This window comes from Esox lucius, chromosome 14 (assembly GCF_011004845.1).
Source record: "Esox lucius isolate fEsoLuc1 chromosome 14, fEsoLuc1.pri, whole genome shotgun sequence".
Classification (NCBI taxonomy): Eukaryota; Metazoa; Chordata; class Actinopteri; order Esociformes; family Esocidae; genus Esox; species Esox lucius.
This window is the reverse complement of record NC_047582.1, coordinates 23,587,709-23,610,274: the sequence shown is the minus strand read 5'-3', so window position 1 is coordinate 23,610,274 and position 22,566 is coordinate 23,587,709. Positions and strand designations below refer to the sequence as shown.

Below are 22,566 nucleotides of genomic sequence, written 5' to 3'. Positions count from 1 at the left end.
TTCTGGTACTTGGTTTTATTTTGAAGGGAAAAAAATAACTGGGATATACAGTATAAAGCAGTTAGGAATGCAATGATAGGAAAAGACAAGTAAAAAAAAAAAATCTTAGAAAGGACATATACATTTTGTATGATATTGCTTTATAAATCCTTACTCTTAAAACATGGACGTTTTTACTAAATAAATACTTAGGAAGTTTAAGCATGCTGATGTATGTTCAGGATGTACACTTCATTACATTATAATACATATGCCAAATATTTATTTTTAAGTTTAATATAATAATATTGCACTTATCTAGTGACATACTAATCTTATGGTCAGAATAGGCCAGTCACATGCATAAGGTTAGGTCAAACTGTAGTGTTAGCTGAAGACAGGAAGAGAGACAGCTCAAATTGTAAATTAATAATACCATATTTGGATTTTACAAATCAAATATATCAAAAAGATTGGTATAAAAGAAACAAAATATATTAAGAGACCCCAAATACAATGGAGATGAGAAATAAACATGATTTTCCAAGAAACAGACATATATTGTATGTACTCTACAGAGAAAATATAGTTCTGCAACATAACTAAAATGGCTGCCACCTCTACATCTGCACTAATAGATCTGGGAAGTTGACAGCTAATTCCTCTGAGTGATTCCACTGTATTGTTGTCACCTACTAACTGTAAATAGTGCAGAGGAGGGGAGGGGGGGGTAGTCCCACAATTCTGGGAACTTTAAATTCTCTGGTTCTCCAGAATCCTGCTTATTTGCTCCAGAAGCCACTTCAGACTACGGAGACGAAGCCAGAGATAAGTGGATGCTGCAGAAAGTCACATGACATGATTAGGTTTTGACCACTGGCCACGAAGACACGGCTTGAAACATGAGCTCCATAGGCTCAGCTCTCTGACTCACTGAGGTTAGTTAACACACCACCGGTGGATTCAAGGTAAACACACAGATAGAATAGTAATGAATAGACCAAACAATATGCCTGTTTTAAAAAAACAAACAATCATACCAGTTCTGCACCGTACATTTCTATCTGAGTGTTTTTCAAGTCCACAAAAGATGGTGCCGAAAAAATACAGTACTACCACCTTTGACCTGGCCTAATGTCAACTTGGACAGCAGCTGTACACTTTCAGTCCTTCAGATTTTAACAGTACGAAATTCTCTCTTCATACTCAGTGCATGAATCATTACAGTAAACAGAGATTGTTCTTACAGGAATAGTTTCAGTTTTGACACAAGTTTTCGATACAAGAATGATGAAAATGATTAAGTGTAAACAAGAATCTGTACTATTGGAATTACAATGACAACTAATGTTGGTGGAATAAAGAAACACTCAATGCCATGGAGAAAATGTAAAAGCACACTAAAAAGCCATCAACAGAAACAACACACTTCATGATGCAATTTGAATATGGTATAAGGAACATGTCAGCTCTGTGTAATCTGGAGAGATCGGGTGGCTGTACAGAAAACATGTTGACCTCCATGCTGGGTGGTCAAGTTGCAGAGCTGGCTGGTGTGGGTGCAGACTTTTGTTCCACCCAAGTAATAACACACCTTATTTTACAGGTGTTTAATAAAGATTGAAGAAAACACTCAATCCTGTCAAATGTATAACACTCTCCACCGGAGCCTACAACCTAAACTCTCCAAACCTTTATAGTTCATTTTACATGACGAATCCCAGAACCCTAGCTCTCCAGTCGTTGGAATGACAAAAGGCCTAATCTCCCCTATTCTGTCCAGAAATAAAACAAAGAAAAATCAAAGGGAATTGGATTTACAGTGCTGTGAAATGGTATTTGCCCCCTTCCTTATTTCCTCTGTTAAGTCTTTCATATCACTGTGGAGGAATCTTGGTCCACTCATCAGAATTGCTGTAATTCGGTGACTTTGGAGGGTTTTTAAGCATGAACTGCTTGTTTAAGGTCCTGCCACAGCATCTCAATGGGGTTCAGTCAGGACAGACTAAGCCACTACAAAACCTTCATTTTGCTGCATAACCCAATTACTCTACAGGTTCAAATCACATAAAGATGACCGGACATTCTCTTTCAGAATTTTAAAGCAGAATTCATGGTTCCTTCAATGATGGCCTTGGGGCAGCAAAGCATCCCCACACCATCACACTACCTCCACCATGTTTAACTGTTAGGATAATGTTCTTAGTGTGAAATGCTGTTTGCTTTAAGTCAGACTCAACATGGCCTGTACTTCCAAAATGTTCCACTTTTGACTAGTCTATACGCAGAAATGTGAGACAAGCACTAATGTTTCTCTTAGCAGTGGTTTGGCCTTTCAATTCACCCATTACATTTTTGCCCAGTCTCTTTCTTATTGTCAAATCATGACTGCTGACCTTTGTAATGTTTAGATTGAACAAGGCAGGCAGTAGTCAAACCTGGGTGTGTCTGCTCTAATTAAATCCAAAGATCATTTGAATGAGGTTAGTGGGTTGATTCAGCAATTAAGAGGGCAAACAATTTTACACACAAGGCCAATTGGTGTTGGATAACGTTTCTCCTTAAAAAAAAAAAGACATTTTGTATGAAGATCTGAAATAATTCAGTGTGACAAACATGCAATAAGATAGGAAATCAGGAAGGGAGTAAATACCTTCTCACTGCATTTTACATTGTGACTTCATTTCGAGAGTCAACGTGTTTGCCTTCATAGAACAAAGAGTCAGTCGACAGAACATGGAAAACCAGGAGGAAAGACTAGCAGTCCATTTTAAAGACACGACGAAACAGTAAGAAATAGTCCAGCTGTTCCTGGAGTTCCACAGGTACTGTAGGATTCTGCTCCAACTAGGCACCACACCTGGCCAACTGAGTGATCAGTTCAGTGATTGACTAAAATACATCACACCTGGTCTTACTGGTTGGTTAGATGTCCAGGACCAGGGATGCCTACCCCCGTAAAGGTCAGAGTCCCTAATCCTTAGTCTCCAACTAGGTCGCGCACGCACCATGTGTGTGTGTACTGGGTATCTAGTTCTCCCAGTGTGTGTGTGCGGGTGCGTGTGTGTGTGTGTGTGTGTGTACTGGGTATCTAGTTCTCCCAGTCGGTGCAGGGCAGCCCTTCGTCCTCAGACTCCGACTCAGGCGAGGCCTCCTTGATGCGTCTCAGGGCTTCGTGGATTGACCGGGTTAGAGCGTCGGCGGAGTGGGAGAACGAGCCTTTGGCGTGCCGCTGTTGCTCCGGTCGAGTCCGCACCTTCCTCAGCCTAACGCCCTGCCGGATCTGGGCCAGAATGTTGTTGCCTTCGTCGTCATCCGGGTCGGGGGCTAGCACTCGGAGCTCTGCCTTACGTAAGTGGAAGCTGCCTCTCTTCAGGGAGGCCAGGACCTCGTCCATGGGAGAACTCGCTGGAGAGACGGGAGAACGGAACAATGTCAGAAACACTGCTTCTCAAAAAAGTGAAATCCCTTTAAAATAAGGGCAACAGCGTTCGTTGTCATGCCTGACCTCGCCTCCACTGTGAGGAGTCCAGCGAGGCGGTCTTCTTCAGTTTCTTCCTGGCTGTCTGCAGCTGACTGCTGTCGAAGAAGCGCGGTGAGAAGGGAGACAAGGGCAGAGGCTCTGAATCCAACCCAGCCTTGGAATGCCGGACAGGGCTGCTGGGGTGAGCCTGCTCTCCTCCCTCACTGGAGAGGTCCTCTAAGGATGGAGGGGGTGGAGGAGGAGGTGGTGGAGGGGGAGGAGGTGGAGGGACCGAGGATGGGAGTTCTGAGAGGGGAGGCAGGGAGGAAGGGACAGAGGGGGGCCCGGTGGCGCCCCCTAGTGGCGGCAGCGAGACACTCTGGTGGCCGCAGGCATCAGAAGAAGGGGCCGAGAGCTGCGGGAGGTCAGCTGTGTCCGTCTGGACGCTGGCAGCCAGGGTCTCAGGCCTCGCCACAGGGGACAGGGGACAAGCAGCCCTCCTCCAGGACTGGCCGTGGGACATATGCAGCCGGCTGGACTTAAGAGTCACCTGACCAGGGAAACGCTGCAGCAACACCAATCACAATAAACAGCCTTAAAATCACACATCTAAACACAGCATAAACCAAAAGGATCAGTCAAAACGTACTTTTGTCCTCTTACCTGTTTGAAGCTGCGCAGCCTGTCCAGAGTTCTGGATCTATCCAGACTCATTCTAGCGTTACTTCTCTCCTCCTCCTCTGGCCCTTCCCCTAGCTACAGAGAAACACAAACTGAATGAGGGACTCCACATAATATGTCAGTAATATAAAAAAAGAAAGAACATAAAACATCCTACATACCTGTTGCAGTGCTTGATGGGAAGTGTGGTTGTCCTGGTTACCTTGGCGTTGTTGAATCTTCTGGTTGTGGTTGACGATACAGATTTCCTGGTAACGAATAAAAAAGACAGTTAACAGAAAGACTCAATATAGAGAGAGAGCACTGGTCATTTCATCCTCCTATTTTCCTCAATGTAGGCTTTAATGGCTTTGATTGGTTAACAAGCCCAGAGCAGAGGTAAGTGGGCGATTGGTCAGGCAGGGTTGCTTCGATTGGATTGGTTAATAGTTACCTTTTTTTTCTTAAAGGGCCAATGTGTAATATATTTACAAAACTACTAAGATAGACACAAGCAAAAAAGTCCGGCAGACATCTGAAGTTAATGTTTTAAAATAATTGACCCAACTGCCTGAGATATTCACCATTTAAACTTTCTCACCGATCTGCTATCTGTTTGGATTTACTTGTAATCTCCTTATACTGGCGTTCAACACCCGCAGTACTATCCCCCCCCAACCTAAAGCCCCTTGGACAAGCAAATACTGTTCTGGTCTTGTTCGGTAAGAGAAGACAAGGAGACAAGTCATGTTATTGTTTAGAGGCATGATTCTACACAATGCCCCTTTAAGGCAGGCCTTCATAGCTGTTATTGTTCGATAACAACCTTTTTGTTCTAAAAATAAGCTTTTTTTTTTTTTTATCTGTGATTGGTTGATAATGACCTTTTTGTTCTTAAGGCAGGCCTTCTTGGCTGTGATTGGTTGATACTTACTTTTAGGTTCCTAAGGCAGGCCTTCTTGACTGTGATTGGTTGATAATTACCTTTTTGTTCTTAAGGCAGGCCTTCTTGGCAGTGATGCGTCCCCTGCGTGCCTCCAGCTGTCTGGTCCTCTGCTGCAGCTGGCTGAGCTCATCTCTGAGGGGGGGAGGAGGGGCAGAAGGGTCCTCTACCCCCCGCATGGCATCAGGACTCTCATAGGCATCATAGTACACCACCTGGTCCTGGAGCTCTGGGAGGACAGTTCAAAGGTCAGACCTGGAGGTCTTTCTGCAGAGGTTGACTAGAACAGGTCTTAAAAAACGGGTGAAGAACAGACTAGTAAACGTATGTTACTAATGTGACTGTGCCATCTGGTACCCAAAGGAGCACAGACTGAATGCACCGCTCAACCTGTGCAAGAACGCGTCCTGCCCCTGACCACTATATTATCTGTTTAATACTGAAATGACTGGATATGATAGCATACACAGAATAAAGACATTAACCACTCATACCTGTATTGGAACTAACAACAAAATTTCCCAATATCACTGAATGAACAAACGTTTACTGAAACCATAGGTTTGTAGCTGCGATGCTACAGTAAAAATCCATCTTGTCGTTTATTTCTGTACATTACTGGTATGAAAAAGACACATTTAATCTAAGACTTATTATTAATGATCAGCAGGCCACACACTTGCAGCCTCTGCTTGCCTCATAGCACAGACATCCTTTGCCTAAACTAAGAATGCAGAATGAATGGAAAATAAAAAAGCAGAGAAAGCAAACCTTGTCTGTGACAAAGGTGATTCTACTATAATATAATGGGGGGGTGGACCACTATGGGTTGAAACCCATGGAAGTATGAAGTATAACACTGGATGGTGGACTGACTATGAAAACATTCTGGTTAAATTCCCTGTACGGCGTTTCGTGTGAGTCAAATTGCATTGAGGTCAGAGGGATCAGAGGGACAATAGAACGTGGAATATCCAACTATTAGTCACGTGGAGTTGGACTGAGATAATGACTGACAATTAGCAGTTGTGGTGGTAATACAGTCCCCACAACATCAGACGTAGTTAGCAGTACGAAGGGGTTTAGAGTGCGTAGTATTACCAGTGATCTGTCTAACAGTACAAAGGGGTATAGAGTGTGTAGTATTACCAGTGATCCATCTAACAGTACAAAGGGGTATAGAGTGTGTAGTATTACCAGTGATCTGTCTAACAGTAAGAAGGGGTATAGAGTGTGTAGTATTACCAGTGATCCTTCTAACAGTAAGAAGGGGTATAGAGTGTGTAGTATTACCAGTGATCCGTCTAACAGTAAGAAGGGGTATAGAGTGCGTAGTATTACCAGTGATCCATCTAACAGTAAGAAGGGGTATAGAGTGCGTAGTATTACCAGTGATCCTTCTAACAGTAAGAAGGGGTATAGAGTGTGTAGTATTACCAGTGATCCTTCTAACAGTAAGAAGGGGTATAGAGTGTGTAGTATTACCAGTGATCCGTCTAACAGTAAGAAGGGGTATAGAGTGTGTAGTATTACCAGTGATCCGTCTAACAGTAAGAAGGGGTATAGAGTGTGTAGTATTACCAGTGATCCGTCTAACAGTAAGAAGGGGTATAGAGTGTGTAGTATTACCAGTGATCCTTCTAACAGTAAGAAGGGGTATAGAGTGTGTAGTATTACCAGTGATCCGTCTAACAGTAAGAAGGGGTATAGAGTGTGTAGTATTACCAGTGATCCGTCTAACAGTAAGAAGGGGTATAGAGTGTGTAGTATTACCAGTGATCCGTCTAACAGTAAGAAGGGGTATAGAGTGTGTAGTATTACCAGTGATCTGTCTAACAGTACAAAGGGGTATAGAGTGTGTAGTATTACCAGTGATCCATCTAACAGTACAAAGGGGTATAGAGTGTGTAGTATTACCAGTGATCTGTCTAACAGTAAGAAGGGGTATAGAGTGTGTAGTATTACCAGTGATCTGTCTAACAGTAAGAAGGGGTATAGAGTGTGTAGTATTACCAGTGATCTGTCTAACAGTAAGAAGGGGTATAGAGTGTGTAGTATTACCAGTGATCTGTCTAACAGTAAGAAGGGGTATAGAGTGTGTAGTATTACCAGTGATCCATCTAACAGTAAGAAGGGGTATAGAGTGTGTAGTATTACCAGTGATCTGTCTAACAGTACAAAGGGGTATAGAGTGTGTAGTATTACCAGTGATCCATCTAACAGTAAGAAGGGGTATAGAGTGTGTAGTATTACCAGTGATCTGTCTAACAGTACAAAGGGGTATAGAGTGTGTAGTATTACCAGTGATCCATCTAACAGTAAGAAGGGGTATAGAGTGCATAGTATTACCAGTGATCTGTCTGCGTAGACTGGTAAGCTGGCCGTTGAGCAGCAGTTCTTCACAACGCAGTACCTCAGCCCGGATGTCATAGAGTTGCAGCTGAAGCTCATAGTATAGCGCCTCCATCTGGTCCAACCGTTGTATAGCATCCTCTCCCTCCTGCAGACTCTGCATCTGAGACACACGGAGAGAGGCGGTCAGTAAGACAGAAACACGCAGTACCGCATGCCTACAGCGACAGGTGTGTAGTCTGGCGAAAACGACAGCCGAGGACCCCCACGTAGGTGATTTACATTAGTGGCAGATGTAAGGAACAGTACCTCCTCTTTCAGGCCGTGCTTCCTCTGCTCCAGGCAGATCTCCTTGGCCCTCATCAGCTGCAGTGTTTCCTTGGAGACAGCGTACTGCAGACGCTCCATGCGGTCCACAGCTGCAGCCCACGCCGCCTTGCCAAACTTCCTCTGGTCGACGCGCATCCGCTCGTACACCGCTGCAAAACACACACACACACACGCACGCGCACACATGGAAAGTCCTTTTCAGATAAGGATCAAATGCACAAAGGCAGAAGGATAAATACGCACAAAAGCACATGTAAAATGCACTGTCTGGGTTTGTATGGGAAAGTCAGAATCAGAGACAAAGTGTGTTTGTGGTTTAACTAGTTTGTAGCCAGCGCTGAGCCAGTGGATAGCTGGGTTTTGGTTAGTGGGGGATTTGAGAGCAGGGCTTAGATAAAGCAGTTTAAAGCCTGGAGATTAGGACCCGGCTCCTGGTCAAACAGTCTGTCTCTGGGCTGTCATGTACTGTGGATGATACGGGAAGACCAAAACCTTGTGTGTGTTCTTACCTCTCTGAGCCTTGGCAGTGGTCTCAAAAAACTTGACGGTGAGGTCCTGTATGGAGAGGACGGCAGCATGAGCCTTCCTCGACCATTCCTCATCCTCCCTCTTCAGCCCCTCCACACGACGAGGCCCCAGGCGCTCCGTCTCCAGGGAGATCTGGCCAAAGGGACACAGGTCAACGGGAGGGGGTCACAAAGTCAGCGTGCCGGTTCAGCAGCATGAAATAAAGGGCTTAAACTGAAGACGTAATTAATGAGCATCAACCTATTGCACATTCCTATTTTGAAAAGTGTGAATCTAAAAAAATAGCTGTGAATCAAGGATTTGAAGTACCTCAGGTCACCTGGCCTTATGGCACACCAGCAGGTGGCGCTGCGGAGGTGTAACAGTCAGGGTCCCAGCATGGAATACATGCCTGGGCATCTGTTTACTGTTCTACTACCCAGTGTCCTCTGCTGGACACTAAATAAACATGACAACTTAATTAACCCAACACCCTGAGCCGGCTCCAACCGTCACTTCTAAGACCTAGTCCAGTACTAAGATGTTTTTTGGGTGTTTCAAAGCTTTTTTTTGTACCCGGCTACAAAGTTGTGGTTGAGTTAGTAAGACAGCTTATCATTGTTTAGGGTGTGTTTTAGACGAGCAAGCAGCTGGAACCAATTGACTTCCCAACAACAGCCTTCTCATAGGCTACATACAGTCCTATGTTAATATCTCAATGTGGAACAGATGCGTTTATATGGATGCGTGGATGTGTACACGCAGAGCCACGCACGCGCACAGAGCCACGCACGTGCACAGAGCCACGCACGCGCACAGAGCCACGCACGCGCACAGAGCCACGCACGCGCACGCACGCACAGAACAATGGCAGGGGTTGTGTCTATACCATTGGAATGACATGAACTCCACTCTGCTGCACTCTAGACCGAACACTTGAAAAAGGAAAAACACTTTTATATAATAATATATATATAATATAGTAATATATATAATATATATAAATCCAGGATCAAAATATAAGTTGGTTGCAGATTTACATAACTCAGTCCCACAAAGTTAGACACTGTAAACTCTACTAGCCTGTCATTACTGGGAGGGGCTGCTGACACCAAGTAAAATACACAATTTACATTTAGTATGCTATTGTTGTGTTTCTGTTGTGTCTGTATGTCCGAGGGGATGTATGGCTCTATTTATAAAAGGTGTTGTTTTAATGAAACTTCCAAAGATACAGTATGAATAGAATAATACCATACAGGGAATGTGTGAGGAATGGAATAATAGGATATAAACAGAGCAGTTGATGTAGTGTCAGAGAACCTTTGTGCTGGCCTCCTGGCAGTCTGCCACCTGGTTCAGCAAGGCCCTCCCCCACTCAGCTTTTACTTCCTGGTTACTGTGCTGGCGTGGGTTTCATCTCAGACATTACACCCTACCCATCCATGACCTAATCCCACACCACTAAATTATAGAGAAACACTGATACCACACATCCCTGCATACAGTGACAATAGTAGACCATACTTCGACAACCCCTCTACAGCCCAGTGTGATCTTCTCCAGACAGCTGGTGTCAGTGAGGGAGGCAGAAGTATGCTTAGATAAACCCAGATATCCCAGTGTCAGGGCTCTTAACACAGACGCCTTAAAACAAGGAGCGGGGAATGAGTTATCTGCCACAGTGTTCATGTTCTACCTACTAAATGCCTATGGTAGATAGGTTACAGACACAGTATGATTTATTAATGCCTGTCCTCAGTGCTTGGCTGTAACAGAACACCCGCACTGCGTCGCTATGACAGTCGATACATATGTCCCACAATGCACCATTCATCCTATACCTATTCTTCTTTGTCCCTAACACTCATTCACTTCATCCCTTCATTCATCTATTCATCAGTTACCTAATTCACCTGTTCCACTTGGCATGTTGTCAGAGGTACAGGGTTCAAGGGTCACTACTGATAGATGGGCTGCACGGGTGCAGGCTTTTGTTCCTACCCAGTTCAAACCCAGCAATGTGCCTAAAATCGAAGGTCTTGTTTAGTCAAATATTTGAATGTCATTTATTGCTGGGCCACATTGTGGGCAGAATGTCGGTTTAATATTGCAACTCCTGATCAGAAGATCCTTTGTTTGGTCAATTCAATTTCTATCTATTAGGTTCAACCAGGGAAATCTGGTTCCATAGGAGACTAACTCCAGCAGGTTTGATAACATCTATAGGTCTCTGCTATATCTGCAGTCTCCTAAAGACATAAGAGACTACCCATCCTCATGTCTCCATGTGACATTCCACACCACACCTCACACCAAGCCCAATGCAAATGTATGCAAAACATACCCAACCGCCCTCTCTCTTTGTTTTCTCTTGCTTTCTTCCTCTCAGTGATACACCATCTCCCCCCAGCTTCATACAGTTTGACAGAAACCCACCGGCAAGCAACAAACAATCTGGCTACCAACCAATCAACTGTCTGGTCTGTCTGGTTGTCACATCATTTGCATTTGTTTCCAGACGTTGGTTTCCCCTCAGGGCAACAGGTGGTTGACCTGAATCACCCTCACAGCATCAATCCCACTCTCCCAGATGGATGCACTTCCCTCACGACGGGCTGCAGCAGAACATCGGCGTCTGCTGTCACCACATACAGAAAGGAGACATGCTTTAAAATGAACCGGATTCTGAACCGGATCCTGTGCCGCAATGCCTTGAAAAACACAACATAAGCAAAAAGGATATTGGAATTTAAATGGCGTAGGGGGTTTACCAAAAGGCTACCAGCAGGCCCACTAAGCACGTTTTTCTGTCAGTCCGCAGCAGCCCTGTAGGCAGGCAGGATTACTGGGCCATATCATTGCTCCATGTTCTGGACATCTGGCAAGTGTGCTAGAGGAAAGCAGATCAGCGGAGCAGCTTTGACCACACTGGCAGGATTACCAAACGAGCCCAGAGCCCATATACTTCCTGCATATCTCAGTGTTGGCAGGCTTACTAGGCGAGCCCAGACACAATGAGCAACGATGGGAATAGGATTAAGTTGCTCGTAGACATTGACTCAAGGTCAGGTCAGTTCATTCCCGATTGGTTTGGTTTAGAGGAGGCGGAGCACTGACTGCAGTAGTCATTGTAATACAGTAGCAACGCTCCGGAAAGGGGGTCCGGGGGACTGAGAGGATCAGCTGCTCTGAGCTCTGGCCGTTGCCTCCCCCTCCCCACAACACACTCATTCCCCCTGTTGCGGGTGTGGTTGAGCACAGGTCCAGGATCAGCTTAGTCATAACAACTTAGCAGAGAACAACAACAAAAAGACTAGGAGGAATTTCCTCACACTCCCAGCATCTATCTGGTCAGGCAAGTTAGACACAGTAGCTAACCCTAACGTTATCACTGAGCATAACCAGAATGTCGTCTGGTTTCTACAGAAAGCTTGTCGTCACTGTTGCTCTATTGACTCATTTATGCCCATGAATGTTTAGTCATTTCCTCACACGACACAAATATGAACGGTTCTGCATTTCAATGATGGGAACGGGCCAGCTACATTTAACGATTGTAAGCAAACTATAATATCCAGAATTCATAGTGATCTGCAATCCACAGAAAAGCTGTCATTGCTTGGCAATTCTGGAGTGCAGGGTACTATTAAGAGACCCACATATTAAGTAGTGAGGGGCATTTACCCATTAGCCACTTAAGTGTGTACCAGAGTGTGTGTTACCTTGATCTGCTGTCTGTGTGTGTATAGAGAGTGTTACCTTGATCTGCGTGTGTATAGAGAGTGTTACCTTGATCTGCTGTCTGTGTGTGTACCAGAGTGTGTGTGTTACCTTGATCTGCTGTCTGTGTGTGTATAGATAATGTTACCTTGATCTGCTGTCTGTGTGCGTATAGATAATGTTACCTTGATCTGCTGTCTGTGTGTGTACCAGAATGTGTGTGTTACCTTGATCTGCTGTCTGTGTGTGTATAGATAATGTTACCTTGATCTGCTGTCTGTGTGTGAACCAGAGTGTGTGTGTTACCTTGATCTGCTGTCTGCGTAGCATGGCTAGTTCTCTCATGTCTCTGAAGGGCTGTAGTAGGTAGTGGTATAGTTGTGTTGTAGCCTCCAGTAACTCTCCATAGGCCTCGTCTTCCTCTGGGTATACCTGCAGCAGGTCCACCATGCTCTCCATGGACCGGTGCCTCTCCAAGAGCTGAAAACAAACACACACACACACACACACACACACACACAGAGAGAACAGACAAAGAAAAAAAAATCAACATCAACATGAAGGAAACCAACCTACAGTTTCAGAGCACTCAATTAGATGCAGGGATCATGAAAAGGAACGGGGTAAGAGGGTCCACTTTCCTCCATTATGGGAACGGTGGTAACAGAGTTCAGATAAGTAATCCTACTGGATCAGAGTGTTTGTTCCAGTCTCAGTCCAGATTCCAGACTATCTCACTATTGCTGCCCAAACAAAGAGCTCTTTCACCAGCTGAAACCCCAGGTATCCACCGAAAGTGAGTTGCTGGTAAAATTAGAATGAAAAATGCAGTGTCCAATCATATGAGGTCATGTGGGAGTGATTGTTTATCTGAGTGTGCTCGTGCACGTGCGGTCATATGCAAATACATTGTCTCAATAGCTTTATTGACCTTATTATTCCCCTGATAACACCATCCAAACAATCCAATTTGACACCAAAAAACTACCAGTAGCCTATGAACATGGAACTACTGGCTCCAGTGAATCCAGTACTACAACCCTCAGGCATGCAGAGTGGGTATCGGCAGCAGTAAATAGCCAAAAAGAACATATCAGCTCTGTCTGGTGCCAACCAAAAACTGCTTTGGATAGGATAAATACAGGCTCTTATATATTATTAACCCTAGCCACACACACACACACACACACACACACACACACACACACACACACACACACACACTGGTTGATTCAGCCCTAACACTGCTCCTACTGTTTACCTTGGCCATTGCGTCTCCATGGTAACCCCAGACAGGCCAGCCTAATGCTAGTCAACTGTCGACCCTTACAGCTGCTAAGAACTCAATGGAAACCCCTTAAGAGAGGTCTGGCTAAGGCGCAGAAGAAACGCGGCAGGTACATTGCGCCTATATGAATGAAATGACCAGAACCTGTTAGGAGGGACAGGGCAGTGTTAGGGGCAACCCAGGCTAATATGTGTAGGGTTTTGAGAAAATGTAATCCCTCCAAGTGTGTGACACAATTTCTTGCGACCTCTGACCCAGTTGTAGTTAAAGCATAGGTGGCTGAATTTGAACCACCCTGGGAGCACAACCTGAAGAATTAATTGGTGTGTGACCCAGGTCCAGGACTAGAAGTTCCAGCAGAGACACTTAAAACAACTCACAACTCTGTCCTCTTTGGCCAGAGCTTATCACCACTGGCATTGGCATTCCCTCCTTCCAATCATCATCCCTGGTTCAATGAAAATCAGAAAAGGAACCAGGCAAGCCTAATTCAGCCAGCCTGCAATTAGAAGGGATGAATGTTGTTGTCCCTGGCTGGTTTTGATCTGCGGTTTTCTTTGTGGCAGACTGTGTCCTTAATGCAACTTTTACCTCAGCCATTACATTTTTGCTAAAACTGTGTGGGCAACAGAACGTTTAACAACGGAACTAAAGTGTACTCTTGTACAAAGATTACTGTAGATGGCTAGCTAATAGTTATACAGCAGATGGCTAGCTAATAGCCCACAATAGCTATATAATGAAAACAATGACTCCAATCACTCCGTGGCTGATTTGTTTCTTTAGAAAACAATAACAGTATAAAAGGGTCACGTAATACAATTACTCTCTTAAATATATGAGATTCATGGTATTACAGAGTGGATATATATGGTTGTGTGACAGCTGAAAAGTACAGAGTGGATAAGTATTTCTGAGAGACAAACACTGGAACGGTCAAAACACTGAAGGTCAGGAAGATTCCCACAAGACCACAGGGCTTGCTGGTCTTTTACTGTGCAAGGGGCTTGGATATTGGATTACCCCAAAAAGCATGCCCTGATACATACACCGTAAATCCACCAGTAATAGTCCCAATATAACCATAAACAGTTTTATTTTAGGCTTACTATAACGTAGTTACTGACAGTTGTAGCAAGCAAAGTTTTTGTCTATCCTGAACAAATCCTAATGCCTAATTTGTTTTGGCCGTGTTAAGGCTCAAACATCAGCCCCCATGCATGGAGTTCAGCGACTCTAACCACAATGCTATTTAATAAGGCGAAGTCAGTCGGTCACTCAGTAAGACATTCGCTCTTCTTGGCCGGCTCCACTTATGCAGTCTGGCAAAGGGTAGAGAAGACCAGTGTGGAAACTGGTCAGGGAAGGGTTACAGGGAACAGGAGCTCAGTTCTGGTGACTTTTATAAGGACATACAAAATGAATGAAAATGAAATGATGCTGACATCATGTACTATAAAGTTATCACTTACAGAAACAGGTCCAATAAGACATTAGCAAAATAATTATTTAATAGTATTATTTTAACATATTGTCTCAAATCTAATTCACCCACCATTTTTCATTTGACTTATTGCCCTTAATGTGGGATTTTCCAAACCTGGCACATCTGGTTGAATTAGGTAAAGGCTTGTTTATATAGTAATAGATTATTAAAATGGTTCTAGGGGAGCCAGTTCCCTGTGAAAACAGGAACGTTAAATGTCTGGAGAGGGCTGTGAAGGAAATGCCTGGGTACAAAGACAGCTGAATGGCCTCTGGAGAAACAAGCGAAGTAATTGCACATGAAAACAGTTTTGGCATTAGGATTAGATCTTTCAGCAGCATTGGGTCTACCACCCAAGGACCGACCAGGGCTGACTGCATCCTGGACATAGGTGGCAAGGTTTCTGATTGTTTGCTGTTAGTTCCTGCTGATTTAATTATGACAGCCATCATTGAATTTAGGCATCCTCAGAGTGGACAATTTAGTAATCTGTTGTTTTTCTCTTGTTGCTTCAGGCTCAACAACATTTGTATAGTATGGCCGTATTCAATTGCTGATACCACTACTAACCCAGGCACTTGTCATTTCTAGACTTCTGCAACTCAATGTTGGTAGGGCTCCCAGTATGTACCGTAAAATCCTTGCAATTTATCACGATTGCAGGAGCCCATCTATTATTCAACCTTCTGTCACACCTCTCATCTGTTCACTACACTGGCTTCCGGAAGGAGCATATTTACACTATGATTTAGATTTTTTTTATTCAGAGCAACGATACCAAATTTGCATTGCTAATACATTTTCCAAGGTAACGTGGAACACTTTTCTGACAAATGACCCCACAGCTACTGAAGCCTGAAGATGACATCTCACTCAATGTGGATTGGAATTGAATAAGCACCGACATGGGACGCCTGATTCTGGAACTTCTTCCAGCTCCATAAACACATGCGGAGCTGGAAGTACTTATGCAGGCAGAAAAAAGATTGGGTCACCATTTAAAATTGTATAGATAAAATATAAATACATTTTAAAGATGTATGTTAATTACATTTCAATAAAATTGTGTTCATGACACTTGTTAGAGTCTAAATAAGCTCTTTGATATCTTGCGGAAAATATATCGTAGTGTAAATAGACCCTTAGCTACAAATGGGAAAATGTGCAAGTCGGCAGGCCCACAAACACACAGACAACCTTCAATGACATTTGACCCAATGCCTGGGTCCCTGATCTGACTGGGGTTTGTGAGCGTGGCCATGACTGGGGATAATCTTCTGCAGTGGGACTCGGTCTTCCAGTCTCATGCTAACTCACCATGCCTAAGTCCCCCTCGCTCTTACACCCAAAAGACACCCATACACTTCGGCATTACCTCATAATACGATATTATCATGATACTTGGTTTTCTTGGCACTGAGCTAATTTCTTGCAAGGGGATTTTTTTTTTACATAATTGTATGCAATGTCCGGCACACATTTACAGTGAACACTGAGGCTGTACCTCTTTCAAGATACTAAATATTAAATAACATGTGGCAGCAAGCTCAACGACTGCTGTGACATCTGTGTCAAATGGAATGTCAAATGTGAAATATGGCTTTGGAAATACATAAAAACATTATGAAATAAAAGTGCTACTATTGATGCATTTTTTGATTTGTATTTACAGTAGATTTAATAGAGTTATTTGGCCCGACATATTGGTAGAGCAAGCGCTTTTTTTATTATAAAAAAAGTCTTTTTTTTTTTTACACGACTACAAATACATGCTTTAGATTATTTAGGGCCACAGCCACCAACCCACCCACACACCATAGCCAATCCACCATCACCAATCCCTTTAGAAATACAGGCAGACTTGCTCTGGATAGGCTAGTCAGGGGGCTAAAACCCAAAGCTGTCATTCTAGACTAAAGCATGCCGTTCACGTATAAATCAGCTCTCATACAACTTATAATTTTACATACGGAGAGACAAATGCTGTGCATGAAAGACAAGTTAAAACGCTATAGATAGCACACTAAAGTATCTTATTATCTCAGGCTGATCAGACAGACTTCTCAGTGTCAGTGGTGGTGCGAAATACTGGGAGGGTTTGGGAGATACTGTTGTAATTACAGGAGCCTTGTAGACTTTTACAGACGGGGAGTTTCCACAGTTTACCCTTTGTATGACACGTTCATGTTATTGTAAGACTCAAGGCTTTTTGATGTAACCCCAGATCCCAGAGAAAGACCATTTTATTTTGTAACCTCTTTCAGCAAATACTCTCCTATCATTGCCCAATAAAATGTAGCACAAAATGCCTGAAAAATACCAAAAATAAGTTATTGACACTCTAAACGCTCCATGTCGGCTACCAACTCCTCTCCCCCTCCATGTTGTAGCCTCCTTTCAAGTCACATTGTTGACGAGAGGTTTTGCAGCTCCTTCTGTTTAAGCTCATATCTGTGTCAGAGTGAATGAAGCCAAGTTTCCACATTGTGAACGAGACTATTACTCTTTAGATTCTATAAATACTTAGCACAGTTGCTGCTACGCATCTCCTTTCAAGCAGTGCATCCCTAAAATGAGACCTTTCGCATGCATGCCCTTGTTATCAGAGAGCAGGCAGGCAGTAAGTAGCCAGTGAGTTAACCCAGCGTCCTCTGCCTGGTGTCCTAGCTGCTCACTGGGCCTTCTCACAATCAGCGAGGCCTGCGAACTACCCGTCACTCAAACTCACCCGGTCTCCCTGGATGATCTCATCGCTGACTGGCTGAGAGGACAGAGCTCTGAATGTTAGCATTTCTAAATCTGCTGTGACGTTCATCGCCGCCCACAGCCTCAGGCCACTGTACTGTACATTCAGATGGAGCCATTGTGTGTCCATTGAGTGGTTCTTGGTCTCCTCCCCATCCCTGGCCTTCACTGCCAACCCACACTACTAATAAATAATGACCTCCGGCTCTTCTCTTTCGTTCTCATTCACCACATTGTATAAGCATGTCAGACGTGTCTGATGCAAATAAGCCCGGTAGAAGGTAGGGTGCATTTTTAAGGGTCATGAATCCCTGCACACAATCAGATGTCTTACTGTCCAGTCATTTATGAGCAGGTTTTGTGAGAGACGCGGTTGATTTAGTTTGTTCCTCAACACTTCAACTGAGGGGCACAGCGCTTGTTTGTAGCGCCTGTTGCTGTAAAACCATGCGCGGTAATTATGAGGACAATAAAGTTTGGCTTCAGCTTGGCTTTTCATACAAACACTCCAGAACAATAGAAAACCTGTTCTTGGTTGCTGGCTCGTTTTAAAAACATGATCTAATAACCCAACATCTCAAATGGAGTGAGGGGGAGGTGAATGCTGTTACTACATGGTTATAAGCTTTAACAACAAGCTCTCTTCAACAACAGGTTGACTGCACGTGTTGGGGGACATTCAAAAGTAATTGCTGATTAACAATGATTGACAGAATAAAGTGTGTGTAGGGCAGTATACATAAGGTCAGCGCACAGCTTGGCAATAAGCTAAATGACCTACCGGTTCATATTTGCTATAGAGACTTATTTTAGGCTATGTAGGCAGCCTATAGGATAGGCTACACTGTAGATTGTAGACAGAGGTGCCAGAGCTGTTCCAAATGATACTATAACATTTCATCCTCTCACCCTTCAATAAGCTTAATATGCCTTTTGTCCAAATCACAATTTGAATGTGACTTTGTGTCTTACAGTAGGCATGTAAATTAATCTTACTCTCATGATCTGCCATGAAGTAAACCTGGGAGCCCGGTAACAGAGTTGCATTTTATGAAGAGTAAGATATTTATTATTAGCCGAAATAAAAACATGATTCAGTAATGAAGAGAGAGAAAACAAACAGACAATGGTTTCAACTTTGAAATTGACTGGTACTGTTACATAAATAACAGACTTAGCTGTGCAGACCAGGACAGCTAAGTAGCCCTGAGTGGCATCCCAAAGGGGCTCAGGGAGCCATATTATTTTGTTAGGATTATTATTGTTCCTTTTTTGGACGCATATTCCCATGAGATGGCATGCGCAACAGACACGCCTCTTGGTCCATAGGTACCGTCTGCCGAATTAATCTACTATGGGAGCAACTGACCCCTAGGTGGCTCTATCAGAAGCAATCTAAATCCCTCCAAAAGCCCCACTGGCATTTCCACCCCATATGACCTAGAGTTCTGAAATTCAAATGCACATTAATGCAATATGGTGAGGCCTACTGCAACCACACTTAGTATATGGGTTCAGGCCTATGGCAGGAAGGCCTCCATAACGTTTCAAGCTGATTGGCCTGATGGTGGTGCTAAAAATCAACAAATGTATGGGGCTCCATAGGAAATGAATGGAAGTCAATGGGGAACAAATGCTCTGTGGAGAATGAATTGGGGAAATGGAGTATGAATGGGAGTCAATGGTGATTCAATGGGAGTCTATGGTAAATGCATAAAAATCTATGGGGAATGAAAAGAGGTAAATGGGGTATGAATGGGAGTCAATGGTGATTCAATGGGAGTCTATGGTAAATGCATAAAAATCTATGGGGAATGAAAAGAGGTAAATGGGGTATGAATGGAAGTCAATCCAGAATGAATGCAAGTCTGTGGAGAGTGAATGTGGGTCTATGGGTAATGAAGAGGAGTCAAAGGGTAATGAATGGGGGATCTATAGGGAATGAATGGGAGTTGATGGGGATATAATGGGAGTTGATGGTGATATAATGGGAGTTAATACAATTAATGAAAAATAAAGTGGTGCCATGGTGGTCCTGGAAGGAAAGGACCCCGCCATTTCCGCTTGCGGATATATTTCTATTTGCAATTCCAACTTGTGATCGGAAAACCCAGAAGTGTGTTTTAAATTATGCTAAAACCCATCTGTACACTATTGCTCCAACACTCAGAATGCTTATCAGTACAATTCAGATGTTCATTCACTCACTCAAAACTTTTTCATAGGTGAATTTTTTTCCTGACAGCACAATGACACAGCCAATGCACATGGGTTAGCCTTAAATTTAAAAAACATGCTAATAAATGCATGGATGCGAGCTACAATTGAGAGTGGCAAAACATTTATCTTTTAACCGCTATGCCACAACATATGTAAAATTCTGATGTTTAGAAAACAAGTCTGGGATTGGTAATGTCAGAATAGAATATTCAGGGTAGAAAATAAATAGAAGTAGATGCTTCTTTGGCAACGGAACAGCCCAAACAACATCAACTATCCTTATCTAGCAAATTGCTCATATCCAAAACAATGCTTTCTTTACATAAATAACATTGGGGGTAACAGTGAGTCTTATTCCCACCTGGTGGTCCTGCCCAATCCTGCTCAGCTGTTCTGTGGTCTCACTCAAACACACACACACAATGACAGGGCAGAAGAGAACGTGAGGAGGATAGGGAGAGACAAGCAGAGCTGATATTCTTTCAATTTAAATATTGTCCCCCCCCCCCCCCCACTCAAACTCCCCCAAAATATGACCTAGCACTTATAAAAAAGGTGGTGATGGCGGGGCGGGGGACCGGGGGAAGGAACTGACCTACAGGAGGTTTGCATCCACCTCCATAAGCACTGATGTTAGTTATTAGAATGTTGAAATCTGTTATCCGCGTCATGGTAGCTCTCAAATTATAAAATTTTAACCAAGTTGGCTGAACTTCATAGCTGTGGTCCAGTGCGGTGGACCCTGCCCCGTTAACCATGGACTGCCCCCATCTAGCCAGCCAACTGGAGTGTCCGGGCAGGGGCAAGGCCTGATCATATTACAGGCCTGGGACTGTAGACTGGAGCAACAGATGGCTGCTCTGAGGCTTACAGAGAAACAAAGGGAAAGGTGGAGAGAGAACCATGTGGCTGAGTGCCTCTGACATGCACTTTGGACCTCATCAGCCCATGGACAAAATGTGTGTTAACACTCAAAGTAAAGGTCTGTATGTGCACTGAAGCCTGATTCGGAACAAATGCTCTTAATACATTAATGTCAACTCAACAAAGATGTAACAACATTGTGTCAGGGATTTCTCCAGGCAATCTCTTTCAGCTGGTCCGCTACACCTTAACTGTTCTTTATTGAGACTGCGATGCTGTGGATGATATGATGGCATGAAATCCATGAATCTACCTTGTCAGAGATTTCCAAGTGTTATGCAGTTTAGTCTAACTACTCTCGTCGTGCTATTTTGTCTGGTGTCAAGTTGATCACAATGTTAAGCCATTCTCAGTAACACATGGATGTTGGGAGATATGAGTATAATTTTAATTTACCTCTTGGAGTCGTTTCTTGGCCCTCTGGAGAGCATCCTCGTATCCTTTCTGTCTCAGCTCACTCAAACTCTCGTAATACTCTTCAGTGTCATCACTCTCTGTAAATAGCACCTGGGAGAGAATCTTCCAGCCACAGGTGTCCAGAGCATGGCCCAAGTAAACCTGGAGCTGGTAACACAGGGCGTCTGTCTCCCGTTGGGAAACCTCAGGGGCCCCAAATAGCACTGTCCACATGCCTGATTGCTCTTCTGGGAATGGGGGCAGACACGGCTCCAAGTCCGAATTGACAGCACAGAGCTGGAGGTGGACTGCCCTTACATCTTGGAAAGAGAATAGCCCCGCCCAGCTGTAGCCTTCCCGGCTGCTATCCGACTCCTCTCCGTCGCCTTCATCCGGGGAGCGTGGCGCACCAGGGACATCCGCTGGTTCCAGGACCTCGATGTCGGTCACCTTGGAGGACACGATGTCCCACGATCCCACTGTTTTGCTAACACTATCGGCTGGCCTTGATGAGGCACCCAATGCGTTTGTTGTCTCCCGAATGGTACTCTTTCTCTTGCTTTTTCCTGTCGGGCTGACGTTTGACCTAACTTTAACTGACAGTGAGATGTCATCTTTCCTTTTGGTGGGACTTTTTAGTGAAGCTTTGTGTTTGTCTGTTTCGGCTGTGACGGTGACCGGGGATGTGAAGTCGCATTCGACCGCTTCAAAGAGCGAATCCCGAAACGCAGTCCGTTTCTGTACTGTTCTATTGTGACAGGTTATTGCAAACTTTCCTTCGATCTCGTTCCAAGCGACGATGAAAACAAATTTGTGCCTTTCCTTTTCGTCGAAAACATTCGGTCGAACGGCCACCCAGTCCGACTCTACTGAATCTTCCATCATGAATGACATCTCATCCAGCCAGTAAAAAACGGAGCTAGCGAGCTCACGCACAACCTACCACCTTTCACAGTTCGTCGTGGAGGCTAAAATGGCTAGCCAAGATAACAGAAAACCAACAACAGTGGCTAGCTTTGTTTACACGCTTGAAGAGTTGGTTAACGTTACTCTCAGAACGTTGCTCGAATTTTCCTCAAATCAGATACTAAGGTAAAGAAAAGAACCACATTAAATACCTAGCTCACATACACCCATAAATAAATAAAAAATAAAGACAAACATAAAACTCGACTTATTATCGTTAGATGACAGGCTCGTCATGTCACCACCACCTGCCCTGCTCACCTGCCTGATATATGCGCCAACTGGCTCCCTTTGTGCGACTAGAGACAATGCAGAGCCGCGATTCTCATCGTCACGTGTGAGGATCTGTTTACAAGCAGTAAAACGACTGAGAGCTGCGTGCTGTCAAATCCGGGGGAGGGCTTTTCGGAACAAAACCCCCTTCAGACATTTTTGGAAATGCTGTGTTCGCTGTATCTGTGTTGTTATTAATCCAAAGACAACCGACTGAGGTTGTCCATGAGTTGTTAATTTGTTCAGTCCGGAAAAAAAATGTTGTTTTGATGTCGCATCTTTCCCTCTTCTGGCGTTTTTCTTCGAACAAC

At 44.0% G+C, this 22,566-nt stretch overlaps 1 protein-coding gene across 3 annotated transcripts; it reads right to left on the bottom strand.

Annotated features, from left to right (window-relative positions):
* Positions 1-3: 3 nt before the first annotated feature.
* jmy (junction mediating and regulatory protein, p53 cofactor) lies at positions 4-22,562 on the bottom strand. 3 transcript variants are annotated; one of them, XM_010878114.5, is made up of 10 exons: positions 21,017-22,562; positions 12,264-12,437; positions 8,237-8,387; positions 7,707-7,876; positions 7,395-7,554; positions 5,087-5,274; positions 4,285-4,371; positions 4,106-4,198; positions 3,488-4,007; positions 4-3,387 (listed from the first exon to the last, which is right to left on the bottom strand). In XM_010878114.5, exons 1-10 carry the CDS (start codon positions 21,908-21,910, stop codon positions 3,071-3,073), a joined length of 2,754 nt encoding a protein of 917 aa, XP_010876416.1. In that variant the 5' UTR covers positions 21,911-22,562; the 3' UTR covers positions 4-3,070. The 3 variants fall into 3 exon arrangements, with proteins under 3 accessions (XP_010876416.1, XP_010876415.1, XP_010876417.1); XM_010878113.5 differs by having other exon boundaries at positions 5-3,387; positions 7,395-7,560; positions 21,017-22,561; XM_010878115.5 differs by lacking the exon at positions 21,017-22,562 and adding an exon at positions 20,058-20,155 and having other exon boundaries at positions 6-3,387; positions 7,395-7,560.
* Between the last annotated feature and the right edge of the window lie 4 nt (positions 22,563-22,566).